The sequence below is a fragment of the Microtus pennsylvanicus genome, chromosome 22, assembly GCF_037038515.1.
Source record: "Microtus pennsylvanicus isolate mMicPen1 chromosome 22, mMicPen1.hap1, whole genome shotgun sequence".
NCBI lineage: Eukaryota > Metazoa > Chordata > Mammalia > Rodentia > Cricetidae > Microtus > Microtus pennsylvanicus.
The window spans coordinates 34,089,135-34,106,816 of record NC_134600.1 but is presented as its reverse complement, the minus strand read 5'-3'; the positions used below and the strand labels follow the sequence as shown (position 1 = coordinate 34,106,816).

At 43.2% G+C, this 17,682-nt stretch overlaps 1 protein-coding gene across 6 annotated transcripts in view; it reads left to right on the top strand.

Moving 5' to 3' along the window:
* The window catches only part of Phtf2 (putative homeodomain transcription factor 2), an 86,148-nt gene that overhangs the window by 12,478 nt on the left and 55,988 nt on the right, over window positions 1-17,682 (top strand). For all 6 annotated transcript variants that reach the window (XM_075955893.1, XM_075955894.1, XM_075955895.1 and 3 more), the window contains exon 2: window positions 16,508-16,587. In XM_075955893.1, the coding sequence (XP_075812008.1) occupies window positions 16,543-16,587 (45 nt within the window). In that variant the 5' untranslated portion in view covers window positions 16,508-16,542. The remainder of the gene's footprint in view (window positions 1-16,507; window positions 16,588-17,682) is intronic.

Sequence of the window (17,682 nt, the reverse complement as noted above, 5' to 3'; positions counted from 1 at the left end):
TCCCTTACTGTTTTCTTTTATGGCGACAGTATTTAGTCAACTACAGTATTTTGATTCCTTGTTTATTGTTTTTTTTTCCACTGTAGACTTTTCTTTTGTGGTTGCTGAGGCTTATAAAAACAATTCTGATTATAATTTTCTATTTTTAAATAATAACACTTGAACATTGTCACAGAATAGGAATGAACTAGAGAACAAGAAAACATACTAATATGAAAACCACATTTTTATTTCTTTTCTTCCCTCAGTTTGAATTTTAGATAGCCTATTTTGTATCTTTCTATATCACCTTTTGCGTGTTAATATAGCTACTTTCTTGATTTACGTACTACGCATATCCATCGGAGCAGTCTGTCTTCCAGGAGTCTGCATCCAAGCTCTTACCTTCAACAGGCAGAGTGAGATGATCAGCGTCTGTAAACTAATGTTCTTACACTACTGTTTGCTAGTGTGCAGTCTGTAAACCAGCGTTCTTACACTACTGTTTGCTAGTGTGCAGTCTGTAAACTAATGTTCTTACACTACTGTTTGCTAGTGTGCAGTCTGTAAACCAGCGTTCTTACACTACTGTTTGCTAGTGTGCAGTCTGTAAACTAATGTTCTTACACTACTGTTTGCTAGTGTGCAGTCTGTAAACCAGCGTTCTTACACTACTGTTTGCTAGTGTGCAGTCTGTAAACTAATGTTCTTACACTACTGTTTGCTAGTGTGCAGTCTGTAAACCAGCGTTCTTACACTACTGTTTGCTAGTGTGCAGTCTGTAAACTAATGTTCTTACACTACTGTTTGCTAGTGTACAGTCTGTAAACTAGGGTTCTTACACTACTGTTTGCTAGTGTGCAGTCTGTAAACTAATGTTCTTACACTACTGTTTGCTAGTGTGCAGTCTGTAAACTAATGTTCTTACACTACTGTTTGCTAGTGTGCAGTCTGTAAACTAATGTTCTTACACTACTGTTTGCTAGTGTACAGTCTGTAAACTAGGGTTCTTACACTACTGTTTGCTAGTGTGCAGTCTGTAAACTAATGTTCTTACACTACTGTTTGCTAGTGTACAAACGCTCACATTTCACTAATTGCGAGAGCCTGCGCTTTAGAACAAACGAAGGTCCAGGATCATGTGACGTTTGATTGGCACGTCTCTGGTTTCCTTTAAACAACAGAATAGTTCTCGGATCTATATTTGTATCTCGTGATTGATGCTTTTAAAGCTTCGAGGCCGTTATTTTGTCGAACATCTTCCTGTATTAGCTCGGCTGATGCTTCTTCATGTTTATAATCGGGATTCTTGGGGCAGGAATACCTCAGACATGATTCTGTTCTCTCTCTCAGCATATGAAGAATCGAATGCTGTAATAATATTTCTGATTATTTGGTTGAGGAGCTCAGCTGGGTTTCTCCATCATAGCTCCACTTTGTTGTTATTTCTTTTTCAGAGACTGGCAGGGCCTTCCTACTATGTCCTCAGGCTGCCTGACCTCCCCAGGTGACCCAGGCTGTGCTCTCACTGGGAAGCCTCCCCCTTAGCGCCTGCAGCGCAGAACGACTGGTGTGTGCATACTAAGGTGGTTTTCCCTCGTTTTTTTTTTTTTCTTGGAATATCCTTTGTCTATTCTTTGACAGTTTCACACATGTACACTGATCTCTTTATCAAACCCAGCTCTGCTGCTCTCCTCTTCCTGACACCCCGGTATGACTCTCTCCGCCTTCACAGCCTTTCCTCATCTACTCCATCCTGCACAGCCAGTCCGTGTTTCATTCTGAGATTGTGTAGTTACTTGTTGATTTTAATAAGTTATTCTTCTGTGATTACACTATTTAAAAATGGTCGTCAGAAGTTTTTTTCTAATTCTGATTTATGTTTACTAAAATTTAATAAGGGCTTAAAAATTTAAAATTGCATTTGTGTATGTATCTTGTATATTAGGAGACTGGTGTGCTTGGGGAAGTCAGAAGAAAACTCACTAGAGTCGGTCCTTTCCTTTCACTCTCTGAGTACCAGGGCTCAGCCTGAAGTGGTCAGGTCCACCTTGCCTGACCGGAATCCTTATAATCAAGTGAAACTTCTCTTTGATACTCAGTGTTAGTATGGACTCATTGATGGATAATTTCTGTGCCAAAGTTCCTGTGAGTCTTGGCACATTTTCTTATTTTATAAGTCAGCAAGATATTCTAGGATCGCTCTGTACTGGTTGTCCCGGCCCTGGAGACAAGTATTTATATAAGGAATGTGAAATGGGTTTAGAAATTGCTACTGAGGAATCACTGCTGCTAGGTCTGCCCAGCAGACACAGTTAAATGGATATGATATATATGCGGGGATGGCCTGAAAGAAACCGTGAAGCTGAGTATGTATTTACAATGTGGGAATTGTAGCTATAGCGCCAGCCGTTTGGGAGACCTCCTCTGACACATTGCAAGTGTGAGGTTTATGGGATCCTGTTACAGAAAAATAATAAAGAGGGCTGGAATTCAGTCTACTGAGCCCCGAGTTCATTTCTCAGTTCTGAAGAAAGAAAGAGCCAACTCCACTATTCTTCAGATGACGAGACATTCTTGAGACAAAATAATTGCTTTATTGATCAACCCGATTCGAGGAGTGGCCTAGATTTATTTTAGAGGAAGGCAACCAAACGGGAAAGGCTCTGGCTGTCTTCACAGCTCTGGGGAGATATGTCTGTGCCTTCGGAGATGTTCTGACGTTGGCCGTGTCCAGCAGGCTTTGTAAAGGTGGCCCTCCCCGCATTCCCTGCCACGGTGTCCCTCGGCCTTCGCCGGCCGCTCCTTGTCTCGGTCAAGTGTGCGGTCACTTCGGAGCTTTCTCCAGAGTTCATTTTAGTGATCTCTGTCCTTGTGCTTTATGACCCTGCTTTGACTTCAGCTGCTTTATAAGGGAGTGAAGTTGATGCCCATGTTTAGTTTGCCATCTTTTCTCCTAAAGTTTGAAATATTTAATCTTATTCTTACGTTAGTGGGGAAGATTGCTTTGTGGATAAGCGTGCTTGCTGTGTAAGAATGAAGCCTGAGTCCAGACACCAGTCTCTCTCTAAGTGGCCGGGTGTGACGCTGCTCTGGGACCTGTGGTGAGGGTTAGTAAGACCCTCCTCAAGGAATAAGAGAGTGACAGAACAGGAAAACCCGTGTCCTCCTCTGGCCTCTTGTGCATGCACAGATATGCATAGCCACATACATGTGCTCACATACAACATACACTAACACACATACACACATGTATTTTCATACAAATCACTCTTGTAGTAATACAGTTATTTGAACTTTGTTGAGCATTGGTTTTCACAGGTGAAATTCTGTAGTGGATAATCTGGGCCAAGTGAATGTGAAGTAATAGGTAAGGAGGAGGGAAACGCTGTGGAAGGAGACGGCCTGTTAGGGGTAGAAGCAAGCGCCTTACATGTGTGTTAGGTGTGTGTGCAGTCAGAAGCACAGGGGTAGTTGGACGTGCATGCACAAGAGGCCAGAGGAGGACACGGGTTTTCCTGTGTGGATGCAGTAAATCCACAGCCAGTTTGTGAAAGGAAGACCTCCTGTTTGTAGCCAGACAAGCATTTCTCTTTCTCTTTCAGGCCCTGGGAAATGATTAGCTGTTTTAAAGGAATGAAATCAGTGTTTTTAAGTACTGAAAGGAAATAAGGAATGGGTCTGAGTAGTGGGGAGTGAGAAACATCGGGCACGCACCAGTTGTGTGGAGTGGGCCGGGGAGGTGTCGGAATGGCTGGCTGTGTGGTGAGTCGCCTTCCTGCTTACTGACTGTTCCTGCGTCAGACACAGGGGGGGACGAGCGCAGGGGGGGCTGGAAGACAGACTCGAGGGCTCCCAGCTTGGAGACTGAGTGCACAGTGCTGAGGGCTAGGAAAAACAGCCGAGGCTTTGGAGATGCTTTCTTGGGAGACTAATTCCCAGTTTTGGAGTGCTGCTGTTTAATATCTTGAGCTTATAGGAAGGATGGAAACCGTGTCTTTCACTTCCTTCTGTTAGAGACGACGGAAGTTAAAAGCACAGCTGCTGCCAGTTTATAGTTCCGTCTTCGAATGTTAGATGTTTACTTTTTAGTTGTTTTAGTATAAAATACTGAGTTTATTTATTGAAGAAAAAAGAGGCTGAAAAGCAAATGCAGTTGGGCTGGAGAGGACATCTCATCTGGGGAAGAGCCTCATCCTCACGCAGACAGTACGGGGGAGTATACCTGTAATCCCAGCATCTGGAGAAGGTGGCCCAACAGAAGTTCAAGGTCATCCTCACTTCCTAGTAAATTTGGGAGCAGCCTGGAACATGAGCTCTACCTCAGAAGCAAAAATGAAAAAAGTCAAACAGTGAATGTAGGAGTTCCTAGGCAATTGAATAAGATCACAGCCTTTTCTTCCAGTAAATGAAAAAAGGGGGAATGGGTGTGGGAAGACGGTGAGAGGCTGAGACAGACTGGGGTACCAGATGAAGACTACAACTCTGTGCTAAATGTCTAAAAAAAGGAGTGAGCAAGAAAAGTGAAATACAGGGAAAGGCGCTAATCCTGGTCACCTGCTCGAAGCGAGATAGCGGAGTCACAGAGAAGCATCCTGAGAGGCCGGGAGGCAGCCGCACAGTCAGGGATCGCTCTTGAGATGACCCTGCCCGGAAATGCTGCACTCCGCAGAGTCAGAGCAGGGCCGTTCTGGTCGGCATTCTAAAGAGAGGGCAGGAGCCAGGGCTGGTGAGGGCGGGCTGCCTCCTGACTGCAGCCCCGCACAGGGCCCGCGGGACCCCAGGATTGCTGCACTTAGACGTTAGCGCTCTCTTTTGTTTGTCTTTGAATTATAGGAAAGTAGACTAAAATCAGTAAGCCGTTCTCAAAGTGAAGTTTATGTTTACGGTGTGCATATCCATGCACGGAAACCAACGCGGTCTAAGCTCTGTGGGGCCGGCAGGTACTGTTTGAGAGAACCGATTGACTGTCAGAGTAAGTAGATCTCAGAATAGCCCCCTCCGTTTTAGACATTTCAAAACGGGGAGGCAGCTTCGCCCATAAGCTGCTGGAACATTCTTCCCTGTCTGGCAGCCGAGGTGTGTTGTGTCTTCGACAAGAGATCTTAGCATCTAGTTATGGTGGCAAGCAAGAGTAGATAAAAACAGTAGTGTTTGCTGTTTGGGGGTGGTGAGTGGAGGGTGGAAGGGCTGTGGGGCTTCCTTACTAGTAATATTCATAGTTAGGTATCCCATGCCTGGCATTGAAATTTTAATAACTCACATCTGCTGGGCGGTGATGGCGCACGCCTTTAATCCCAGCTCTTGGGAGGCAGAGGCAGGCGGATCTCTGTGAGCTCAAGGCCAGCCTGGGCTACAAAGCTAGTTTCAGGACAGGCTCCCCCGCTCCAAAAAAAAAAAAAATCAAAAACAACCCATATCTTCTAGGGGGAAATGTTATCTACCTGTGCAGGGTACTTGGGTTTAAACGCCCTTTAAAAAAAAACTCTAAATTAGTTTACAGAGTAGTGGGCTTTCATACAGCCTTAATTTTCAGTTGTCATTGATTGGTGTGTAAGAGAGCTGTTTTGTTTTTTTCCTGTGTTAAATTTGCTTTTTGACATGTTGCAGAAATCGCCTATCAGTTCTCACAGTTTTCTGGTGGAGTCTCTAGGGTCTCTTATGTGTAGAATCATGTCATCCACAAATAGAAATTCTTTTCCTGTTTGTATCTCTATTTGCATAATTGGGATGTATTTTTGGTGTAGCGACGCTGAATATGAGTGGAGGAAGAAACTGGACGCCTTTGGTTCGTCCCTAATGCTGGAACACCAACACCTGCTCTTTTCCGAGCTTATTTTACTTGGAATAACGTTTCATCCATTATGCTAAAATAGTGGTTTTTGTTGGGTTTTGCTTTTGTGGTAAGGTTTGTTTCTTGGAGGCAGCAAGTAGACGGTTCATGCTTTTTGATCGAGACCTATTGAGACCACTAGATTGTTATTGTTGAAAGGTGTGCGTTGGGACATTGAGACCACTAGATTGTTATTGATGAAAGGTGTGCATCGGTTCCTGCCATTTTGTTGATTTTTGTCGTGTTTGGTTTCTTCTTCTTTTCTTAACTATTAACCTAGTGTGGTTTATTCTTTCCTTTGGCTTCACGGGCGGCTTTGTTTTCTTTCTCAGCTTGAGAATTCCTTCAAGTATGTTCCGTAGAGCTGGCTTAGTGGTCGTAAATTCCTTTAGGCTATTTTTGTCATGGAGAGCTTTTATTTTTCCTCTGGTTATGACAGACAGCTTTGCTGGAGCAGCTCTGGGCTGGCATTGTTTGGTCACGCAGTGCCTTCCTTGCTGCCTGCAGAGTACGTTCTGCTGTGTGTATTTAGCGTGGCAGTGATGGTGGGTGACCGGGGCTCTTTTCCCGCTCTGTCGGTTGGGGTACCGCATGCTTCCTGTATGTGGACTGATATCTCCTTCCCTAACTCTGGGAAGTTTTCTGTCATAATTCTTTCTTAAAGATGCCTTCTTTGCCTTTGGAAATGGCTTCTCCTATGCCTCTCCACAGATTCGGTCTTTTCTGATGATCACGTGTGTCTTATTCCTCTACCTTGTCTTCAAACTGAGGTATCCTGTTCTTTTCCTGGTCTGTTATTAGTGAGACTTGGAGGGTTTTTCCTTAGTATTTTCCTCATTTCCAGCATGTCAGATTCTTTCAATATTTATATCTGCTTTTTAAATTTATTATTAAAATTATTAAATTCATACCTTGCAATATCTTTATTCAGTTGTTTAAAAATGTAAAGGAAACCTTAGGGTTTATTCTTGGACTTGTTTGAATGTACTTTAAAAATTATTTTGAGTTTCTTGTCAAGGATTATACTTAACTCACCATCACTGGGTGTCATTACGATAGAATTATTTTATTTATTTATTTATTATGTATACAATATTCCGTCTGTGTATATGTCTGCAAGCCAGAAGAGGGCACCAGACCTCACTACAGATGGCTGTGAGCCACCATGTGGTTGCCGGGAATTGAACTCAGGACCTTTGGAAGAGCAGGCAATGCTCTCAACCACTGAGCCATCTCTCCAGCCCCAGAATTAATTATTTTTAAAGGAATCATCTTGTCTTGGTTTTTCATGTTTGTCTGTGTTAGGATTACATATTTAGTGTTTCCTTTGCTTGCCTTTTCCCCCACAGCAGCTGTGTTCTTTCAGTTGAAGTATCTGCAGTATTCACGTGTGGTCCAGAGCCTAGTTCTCCACTCCGGAGTTGTAGGCACATGCTATCATCTCTGACCGCTTTCCCGAGGGGATTAGGTGTGGAGACCACTCCAGCTTGAGGTCAGCGTGGGGCAGGCAATAGAGGTCCTCTGACCCAGTAACTGCTGCAGGGTGAACATGGACCATCCTCAGACCTTAGTGGATCTGGGCCAGGGTAAGGATTAAGTACATGAGCTGCGCCTGTGGTGCCAGCTACCAGGAGGCAGATGGTGAGGGTTCCCGAGTCCAGGAGTCCAGGCAGGAGACCATTCCAAATCTAAAGTTTAGAGAGGTTAGGGCATGTGCAGGAAACGACTCCGAAATTTGCTCTTTTACTTTCGGGAGCCCGCCACCCAGCTCCTAAAGCACACACCCGTCTTGCTACTTATGAAGACCAGACCTTAACCTGACTTGTTTCTAACTGGCTTTTCTTAAATTATCCCGTCTACCGTTTGCCTTTGGGCTTTTTTCTTTTCTTCTGTGCTGACACCCTCCTCTCCTTGCTCTCTTGCTCCTCCCTCCTACATTCTCCTCCTACTACACTCTGCCTGCCGGCTCCGCCTGTCCTTTCTCCTGCCTTGCTGTTGGTGGTTCAGCTCTTCATTAGACCAGCAAAGCCATACTTCATAATAGTGCCACTCCCTGTGAGATTATGGGGCCAGTTACATTCAAACCACCACAGTGCACATGCAGACAGAATACTCCTATACACTGAATGAATCAATAAAGGTGCTTTAGACAGGCAGAGTAACACAGCTTTACAGAGTTAAACAGATGCCACCTTTACATCATTAAACAAGTGCTCCACAGCATAAACAAAAGTAACGCACCTTAGACTAATTTTCCATGCACAGAAGCCCAGGAACAGTGAGGCTGTGAGGTTGGTGGCCCTCACTAGCCCCCCTCCCCACAGCGCCACCTAGAACTGGCTAGAGCCACAGGAGTCTGAGGACGCCACCTTTCAGTTCATCACAGCTGTGCAGGAACGCGCCCCATAGGTATTTTCCTTTCTGTCTGTTCATTTCCGTCCTTGCATGGATTCATCGTGGTGGGTTTGGCTTTTGTCTGTACCCTCAGGTTTTTAGAACCATGGTTTACATTTTTAAAGCACCTTCAGCCGCTTCTCATTCACTTCCCTTCTTATTCCCACTTCTTTCTCACAGTCTTTTTTCGCTTCTTAATTATAGCCGTCCTTAGCTTTAGCAGTCTCTAAAACCTGGGCACCCTAACAGTAACCCTTCTTTTCCTCCTAGCTACTTTATTTACCTAGAGATGTTCTTTTCAAAATTATTGAATACTTGCTCCTTGTCTTCACCCACCTTACATCCCTCCCACTTTTAATCTAATCCTATCATTTAATATCTGAGGATGCTATGTTCTACTCTAGATTGTTTATCCAGACATTTTGATGATGATGCAGAGTTAGTAATTTTTAATGTGTACATAAAATCAAGTAAAAGAAGTTTGGTTGATTGGATAAATTACATGGAATGCTTCTGTCTCTCTCTCTCTCTCTCTCTCTCTCTCTCTCTCTCTCTCTCTCTCTCTCTCTCTCTCGTTTTGAGACAGGGTTTCTTTGTATCCCTGACTCTCCTGGAACTCACTCTGTAGACCAGGCTGGCTTCAAAGACACAGAGATCCACCCGCCTCTCCCTCCGGAGTGCTTGGATTAAAGGTGTGCGCCACCACTGCCCAGCCTAGTTATGTTTCTGTTGGTGACAATAAGATCATATGTTTATTTGGGTCAAGCTTGGCTGATGCTTTCTTGTGGGTGAATAGGCAGTAAAACCACTTGAGTGGATCGTACTCCATAGTTGAGTTTTCCAAGTATCACATCCACCAAAACACAAAGACTTAATCACACATACTGTGATTGGGTATTTGGAGGACTTTCCAGGCCTTGGAAACAAAATACAGCAAAGAATTCTAAGACTAGTCGGGGTTTTTTGAGAACAGGCTGAAATTTAGAAACCCTAAAATAGAAAAAGTTAACTCTCAAGGACCTGTAAACTCTTTTCCTGGCCCATCTGGAAGCCCTACGGAGTAATAATAGAACCGCAGCTGTCGGGATGGCAAGATGGCTCGGCAGTTCAGAGCTTTTTCGGGGAACCTGAATGCAGTTCCCAGCACTACCTGGCAGCTCACAGCTGTCTGTAACTCCGGTTCCAGGGTTCCAAAGTTCTCTCCTGGACCACATGCATGTAGTGTGATGTTCTGCTCTTAGGAGTTTTTGAGGGATCCACTACCCAGCTCCCACACAAATCACACAAGGAGTCTTATTCTTTGTTATAATTGCCTGGCCTTAGCTTGGCTTGTTTCTTGCCAGCTTTTCTGTTTACCTTTTGCCTCTGGGCTTTTTCCTTCTGTGTGTCTTTCACTCTTACTCCATGGGTGGCCCCTTGCTCCTCCTCTTCCTTGTTTCTCCCTCTGTTTACACTCTGTCTGCCAGCCCCGCCTATCCTTGCTCCTGCCTTGCCCTTGGCCATTCACCCCTTTATTAAGTGTTTTAGACAGGCAAAGAATCACAGCTTCACAGAGTTAAACAAATGCCGCATACACAAAAGCACCACACCTTAAACTAATATCCCCAACACACATGGCGCACGTTGTAGCGGGTTTCTGTGCTGTGAAGACATCATGACTATGGCCACTCTCACAAGGAAAACATTTAACTGAGGGCTCCCTTACCGTTTGAGAGGTTCGGTCCATTACCATCACAGGAAGCGTGGAGACAGGCAAACTGATGTGGTCCTAGAGAAATAGCTGAGAATCCTACATCTTATAGGCAACAGGAAGTCAGCTGAGACACTGCTTGGTATCCCGGGCATAGGAAACCTCAAAGCCCCGTGCCACAGTGACGCGCATCCTCCAACAAGGTCACACCTACTCCAGGAGAGCCATACTTCATAATAGTGCCACTCCCTGTGAGGTTATGGGGCCAGTTACATTCAAACCACCACAGTGCACATGCAGACAGAATACTAGTACCTATACACTGAATGAATAAAGAAAAATTTGAAAAGGTCTGAATATTTTGTTAGTTCCTCCCCCAAACCCAGATAGGGTTTCGACTGTCTGGTAGACCAGGATGGCCTCAGCTCACAGAGATCCACCTGTGTGCGGGGTGTTGGAATTAAAGGTGTGCCACAGTGCTCTCTCTTCGATTTGTTTTTGTTACTCTACATTGATGCTTGCCCATGATTTCCCTTAGAATGGGTGTTATCCTCTACTTTGCAGTGGTTCCATTCCGGAAATTAAAAATTAAACATTTCTTTTTTGAACTGTCAAAATAGAGAATGGAATGGATAGCTGTTTCTCAGATCACTTTTTTTTAAATATTTATTTATTATGTATACAATATTCTGTCTGTGTGTATGCCTGCAGGCCAGAAGAGGGCACCAGACCCCATTACAGATGGTTGTGAGCCACCATGTGGTTGCTGGGAATTGAACTGAGGACCTTTGGAAGAGCAGGCAATGCTCTTAACCACTGAGCCATCTCTCCAGCCCCTCTCAGATCACTTTTTAATTTCATTTTCTATTCCAAAATTGGAGCCGTTTTTAGCATACAGTGTATTTTCTACAACCTTCCTATGTGATCTCTTCATTCTAGGTAAAAACATACAAACATTGAAGCTGAACCTGTGGGGTGGGGAACGCGAGTCAAATAATCCAAGCTGACTCCGGAAAGAAGTGTTCTAAGGTGTTCCTTTATTAAAGGAACGGGGTCCAGCCTCAAAGTGTGGCGTGTGGGAAGAAGAGAGTGAGCCGGCTTTCTCTGGGCCCCCAGAAGTCACGCCCCAACCTGGTCCAGCCAACCAAAGGCCGTTGGCTGATGGAGGTTCCCATGGAAATGTTACTGAAATTGTAACAACTTCTAGACCACACTAGTGAATTCCATTGTGCTCATACCTTATTCCTTCTGTCAAAGTGTGTTTTATTTCTTTCCCCAGCCTCAGAACCAAGGTGAAGAAAAGTGTTCGACCCTTAGTATTTACTAGTCTTTTCAGAGGTAACTGTTAGGTGTAGCATGCAGGGGAGGAGTTAGACTAGGCTTGGGAGATTAAGTTCAAGTCATTTTATTGCACCTTTTAGGTCTGCAGATTATCCTGTTTTGGTTGGTTAAGTTATATGTCAGTAAATCAGGCATATTTTATATCTTTTATATATATAAAAGATATATTTTATATCTTTTAATGTTAAAAGGTGTGTGCTTGTGTCCACCTTGGGGGTCTATGAGTCAGTTTCGAGTCTTGTCCACATTCATTTGTGATGGTGCTTCGGTTGGTAACTTCTAAATTTCTTTATAAACCCTTGTGTTTAATATAGTCAAAGAGCTGGTATGGTAGTGGCCTAAACCTTGACTCCACTGGGGTCAAACCACCCTTTCACAGGGGTCACATATCAGATATTACATTCATAACAGAACAAAATTACAGTTATGAGAAAACAATTTTACAGTTGGAGGTCACCACATGAGGAACTGTTACCGGCGGCAGCAGAAGAAAAGTTAAGAACCATTGAGCCCTAGGATGGTTCCTTAAAGGCACTGGACTTTTCTCAACATAGTTAAGCCTGGGGTTGGGGTCATAGGTAGATAAGTCCATGCAGAAAAAGTGAACATGTAACAGAAGCACAGACAAAGATCATTTGAAAGTCTTGAGTGGAGGGATGAGGGGGGAAATTTCTGGGTAAAGTAGAATTAGGAGACTGCTTACGAGGTTCTGTTTTGGGAGGAGGAAATACTAATTTTGGTGTTGAGGCAAAAAAGCTTAGAAACATGACATTGTGGAGAGGGGAGGGGAGAGGAAAGGAGAGGAGGGGGGGAGGAGAGAAGACTGTGGCACTGTTGACTGATAGGTTAGAGTCAGGCAGTGCACTCAACACAGACGGGAGCGATAAAGGTAGGACAGTGAGATCACAGGACCTGAGCAGATTTACAGGACATTGTCTTCAGAACACATTCCATCTAATGAGTCTCACGTAGTTAAAGGAGATTGGTCTAGTAGTTTTAGGTGTGTTAGTGAAATCATACACGGTTGGAGCTGTTGGTTTAGTCTGTTATTTTGTGGGCCGCAGGGCTAGCGCTGGTGACAAGCTCAGGTGCAGAGAGCTTGGTAACTGAAGAGGAGACAGGGCTTGGTGCCATCTGATGTAGAACCCTCCCGGTGCGCACTTGGTCATTGGCATTTCTCCAGTCCTCCTCTGCAGCCATGGCAGTGATAGGTGCCCAGGGAGATGCCAGGAAGAGCATGGCCCCCTTTTTCCCAAGTGTTTACCTTAAGTCAGGTGACCTGTTACGGCTATGTTGTTTGTATGTTAGATGCCACACTTCCTCCTCGGTGTGAACAAAGAGACAAACTCCCCCGCTTTATTTATTTCTAATGGGTGAACACTCAATAGAAAGACTTTATTTTGGAGGAAGACGATGAATGGAGAAAAGCCCAGAACGGGAATAAAAGGCACAGAGTGTCAGGTGGGAATAATTAGTTTTCTGAGCCCAGTGAGGCATGCTAGAACATGACTTGGTTCAGGAATAATGAGGAAAATACATTGTGTTTATTAATAGTTCATGGAGATTTGAAGCACAGAGAGTAGTTAAAAATCCGGCTTTTTGAAAACATAGACCTGTGCAAAGAATATTCCTCCTGGTCATTATTAGTAAAAGCACCCTTCACCCACTTTCCCTTCTACAGCCGCCTTCTCTCGCTGAGAGCTAACCTTTGGCCCCATCAATGTGGAGGTTTACTCATTAAAGAACAGTTTCAGATATTTTGATAGATGTGGTGATTGAGCTCATATCACCGAGAATTAGCACAGACTGTCCATAGCAAAGCCGAAATGTCTACCTACGGTTAACCCTGTAGCTTTTATTCTTACTGTAACACCCATCCTTGTAGTTGATTGGAGAAGATCTGGCAGACAGAGAAACGGCACTTGCCACACGAGCGCGAGGAGCTGAGAGTAAACCCAGCACCCATGTTACTGCTGCAACTCCAGTGCTTGGGGCTGGCCAGCCAGTCGGCGCATTTCAGGCTCCCTGAGAGACAGTCTCAGAAACAAAGTGGAGAGGTAGACGAGATGGCTCAGTGATTAGGAGCACCGTCTCAGGTGCTCTCAGTGCGCACGTGGTGGCTTACAGCTGTGGCTAATTCCCAGTTTTCCACAGGTATCGCGGTAACGTCTTTAGTTCCAGCACTCGGGAGGCAGAGGGGTGGAGCTCTGTGAGTTCGATGTCTGCTCTACGTATTGAGTTCCAGGACACCCAAGGCTACGTAGAGAGCTGCTGTCTCACAAAAAAACAAAACTGAAAATAAAAGCAAGTGCCGTTTTCTAGGCTATGACCCCCTCTTCTGGCTCAGTGGCCGTTAGGCACTCACACAGGGCACATACGTACAAGCCAGCAAAACACTCATACACATAAAATGAAGATAAATCAGTATTTAAAGAAATAAGTAGAGAAAAGATGAAGGAAGATACGTGATGTTGACCTCTAGTATGCGTGTGAACACACACGGCTGTAGCCCGTCCACATAGGCTTCAGAGTCTCTATTCAGGGTGCCCAGTAAGTCTTTTAATACTCCCCATCCATCAGTCTGTCTCTCTTTAGCCCCATGTATATTCACTTGAATATAGTTTATCATTAGCAAAACTTTATTTAACACTAACAGTTACAATAGAGATGATAAGCTATAAGCTTGGACTGTTAGAGAATCAACACTGGAAATGCTTTAATTGCCCAGAAAGTCATTTGTTATATATTAATTACTTTTGTTTACTAATTTGACATCTGTTGTCTTTTTGCTTTTGCTAAGTTTCACTTGTCTGAAATTCATTTGTCGTTGAGGGTGCTTTGTCAGAAGTCTGATTCAGAAGTCTGTCTCAGTGTGTGGCAGACCTGTGTGAAGAATTGGCCTGAGCCCCTCAATGTCATGGGAAGGTTATTGCTGAAGCGCTGGAGCCGGGCTAGCCGCTGGCACACAAGCCTGGCGTCCTGAGTTCTAGTTCACACCCATGAGAAGGTAGGCTCCCGCCCACGAACAGTGAGTGCCGCCTGTGGACACACTCAGCGCCAGTGAATAAAACGTGAGGTCCTTGCTTCAGGAAGCGAGATTGACTCTGTAGATCTTATTCAAGGCAGACGTGGTCCTCATTTATACTAAGGATTTTCCCTTGGTTTTGTTTAGATACTGTCTTTATTATTTCTGTTTGTTTATTTATTTATGGCTTGTGGTCATGTGTGTGGCATCGTGCACATGTTGACATCAGAATCCATCCTCTCCTTCCATTGTGTGGACCCTGGGGCTCCGGTTATTATTTATGTTTATTTATGGCGTGTGGGCATGTGTGTGGCATCGTGCACATGTTGACATCAGAATCCATCCTCTCCTTCCATTGTGTGGACCCTGGGGCTCCGGTTATTATTTATGTTTATTTATTTATGGCGTGTGGGCATGTGTGTGGCATCGTGCACATGTTGACATCAGAATCCATCCTCTCCTTTCTATCGTGTGGACCCTGGGGCTCAGGTTGATGTCCCTGGCAGCCGAGCCCTCCTGCTGGCCCTCAGTGTTGTTACTTATGTGTGAGAGAAGTTTGTGTGGTGAGAGAAATGAACGTAACCTCAGAGGGAACTTGCGCATCTCTGAATCTCATGTATGCAGTTGAGACGCTGTGATCTTATGATAATCAGGCAGCTATTGTTATTCTTTTACTCAATTGCTTTCCACACTAAAGGAAGCGTTAAGTATTTTCTTCTTAATAGGTTTAAGAATTTTTGAATAGAAAAGTTAATAAAGTTGGCATGTACTGTCTGTTGAGTTCTGTGATATAGGTATCTTATGTGTATCATTTGTAATGGCTAATTCCTCCTTTATACATGAAGGGAAACATGGTTTAAAGAACTTAATCAACGTCTCCAGTATTAAATAGTGGATGTTGGAGCCAATATTTGAATCAGATCCCTTGGTTTTGTGAGCCCTCTTTCCATATGTTTGGTGATTTGACAATAATTTCAAAATAGACTTTGCCTGGATTTGCCCAGTGTAAAGGTAATCATTGATTCATTAGGAAAGGAAATGAATAATTTTGTGTGCGGCTGTCAAGAATACAAGCATTAAGTAAATTGTGCTTTAAACATTAGAGGTTATTACCTCACATTTGAACTAATAGTTTTGTTATATTTGAATCCTGACATCTTCAAGAAGCCTGCATGCTCCCAAGAGTGGCATGTGACATTTGTGATGTTGTGATTACCCTGACAGGCTTGCTAGCATTTCTCCAGCTGTGGGTCCGCTACACGTGGTAGGATGGGCTAGGTAGGGCACTTTCTCACTGATTTCCCAGAAGTGCTGGGGTGGTGGTGGTTGTCTTTGAGGATGCTGGGTTGTAGTGAGTGCTCTGCCCAGAATCTGTTGTCTTACCACATAGTCAGAGGTGGTGTCTTTAGCATTGCTGTCTTATGACCAGGAAAGTATCTTGGTGTTAACCGCTGTCAGTCTGAAAATCGTTGTAGGGCTGTGAAACTGCTGTCTTAGGTGACTGTAAGGTAGATGTAAACTGTCTGTCTTAGGTGACTGTAAGGTAGATGGTAAACTGTCTTAGGTGACTGTAAGGTAGATGGTAAACTGTCTGTCTTAGGTGACTGTAAGGTAGATGGTAAACTGTCTCTTAGGTGACTGTAAGGTAGATGGTAAACTGTCTGAGGTGACTGTAAGATGGTAAACTGTCTGTCTGAGGTGACTGTAAGATGGTAAACTGTTTTAGGTGACTGTAAGGTAGATGGTAAATTTCTCATTATCCTCAAACTGTGATATCTGACATGTTCTTACTATTTCTGTTCCTAATACTGACTTAACATTTAATCTGTTGTCTTGTTGATGTGAGTTTGATTTTGTTTATTATAAAAATACACGATTCCAAATTCTGTCATTTCTCTCAAGCCATGTGTTAGCAACAGTAATTGACACCAGCTTCTTGACAGGAACCAGAGAAAAACTGACCTGTTAGTTTCTATTATATATTAGTTTATAAGGATAAAATTTCCAGCATAGCCAGAAATATTCTGAAATTTATTTAAAAGATTTATTTTCCTAAGAATAGTTAATTACTATATCCATCCAAAAGCAACTTCTTTATCATGACATGTGGTTTTTGTTTACTCGAGAGGATGTGTTGCTGAAACAGGCGTGGGGAGGGTGTTTTACAAATAGCCAGAGTGCTCTGTGTGCTGTTGACTCCCGGAGTGTGGGAATAAAGTCATGTCTGTGTTTTCTCTCTGTACAGCTTAAAATGACGACTGTGTAATCTCAGTGGAATAAATGGCGTCCAAAGTCACAGATGCTATAGTCTGGTATCAAAAGAAGGTGAGTTGATGGTCAGAGCTTTTCATTTTTTTAGGCGTTTGAATTCCACAAATTGGTATGTATTTTATGCTACTGCCTAAAGTAAAAACTAAATAGGTTTTGGGGATTTTAACTGAAAGAGGAGGATTATGTTACTGTGAATTTCGTTTTCTTTATATTTTCCTTAAGTAAATTAGAAAAATGGTGCTTATACTAATTGGCCTCTAATTTTTGCCCTAAGAGAGCAAAGTAGCTAGATTAATCACTGCCAGTTATGAACTATGTCAGCTCTCCAGGGTTATATGTATAAGTAGAATTATATAAAAATATTCCAAATTTATTGCTTTTTTTTTTTAAACTAAAAGCTTGTTTGTTAGAACTTACCTTTTTGGGGCTAGAGAGATGGCTCAGAGGTTAAGGGCATTGCCTACTCTTCCAAAGGTTCTGAGTTCAATTCCCAGCAACCACATAGTGGCTCACAACCATCTGTAATGGGGTCTGGTGCCGTCTTCTGGCCTGCGGGCATACACACAAACAGAATATTGTACACATAATAAATATATATATATATATATATATATATGAAGAACTTATTTTTTTGTAAAAAGTATAGCAGCCTTAGTTTTTTATTTTTTTAGTGTTTGTGGTGAATTATATTTGTTATTACACATTAAAACATTTCTTTTGATTCTTGGGAATACCCATTATCGAATCCATTATTGCTTTGTACTTATAAGGCAAATATTCAACCATTTAGCCACATTTACACTCCTTAAAAACGATGATGCATTAGTCTTCAATTTTTATTAAACATATAATTATATATTTAAGCCTTTTGTGTGTGAAGAAAACCCGTCACATTTTAAATTTTTTGAATTGGTGATGTGATAATTAAAACGTCTTAAAGACGAGACACATCGGAGAGTGCGGTCTGTTTCGGGGATGTGTTGGTTGGTTCTTGGTGACATATTGCCCAGATAGACACGTGTGTAGTAGTATCACATTTCCATACAGAGGTCTTCATGGGAAGCACTGCCGCTGACATGTAAATCCAGTGCACTCTCTGGTTCTGGGTTAGCTCCTCCTTTACTTTTAAAGCTCTAATCAGTTTAAACA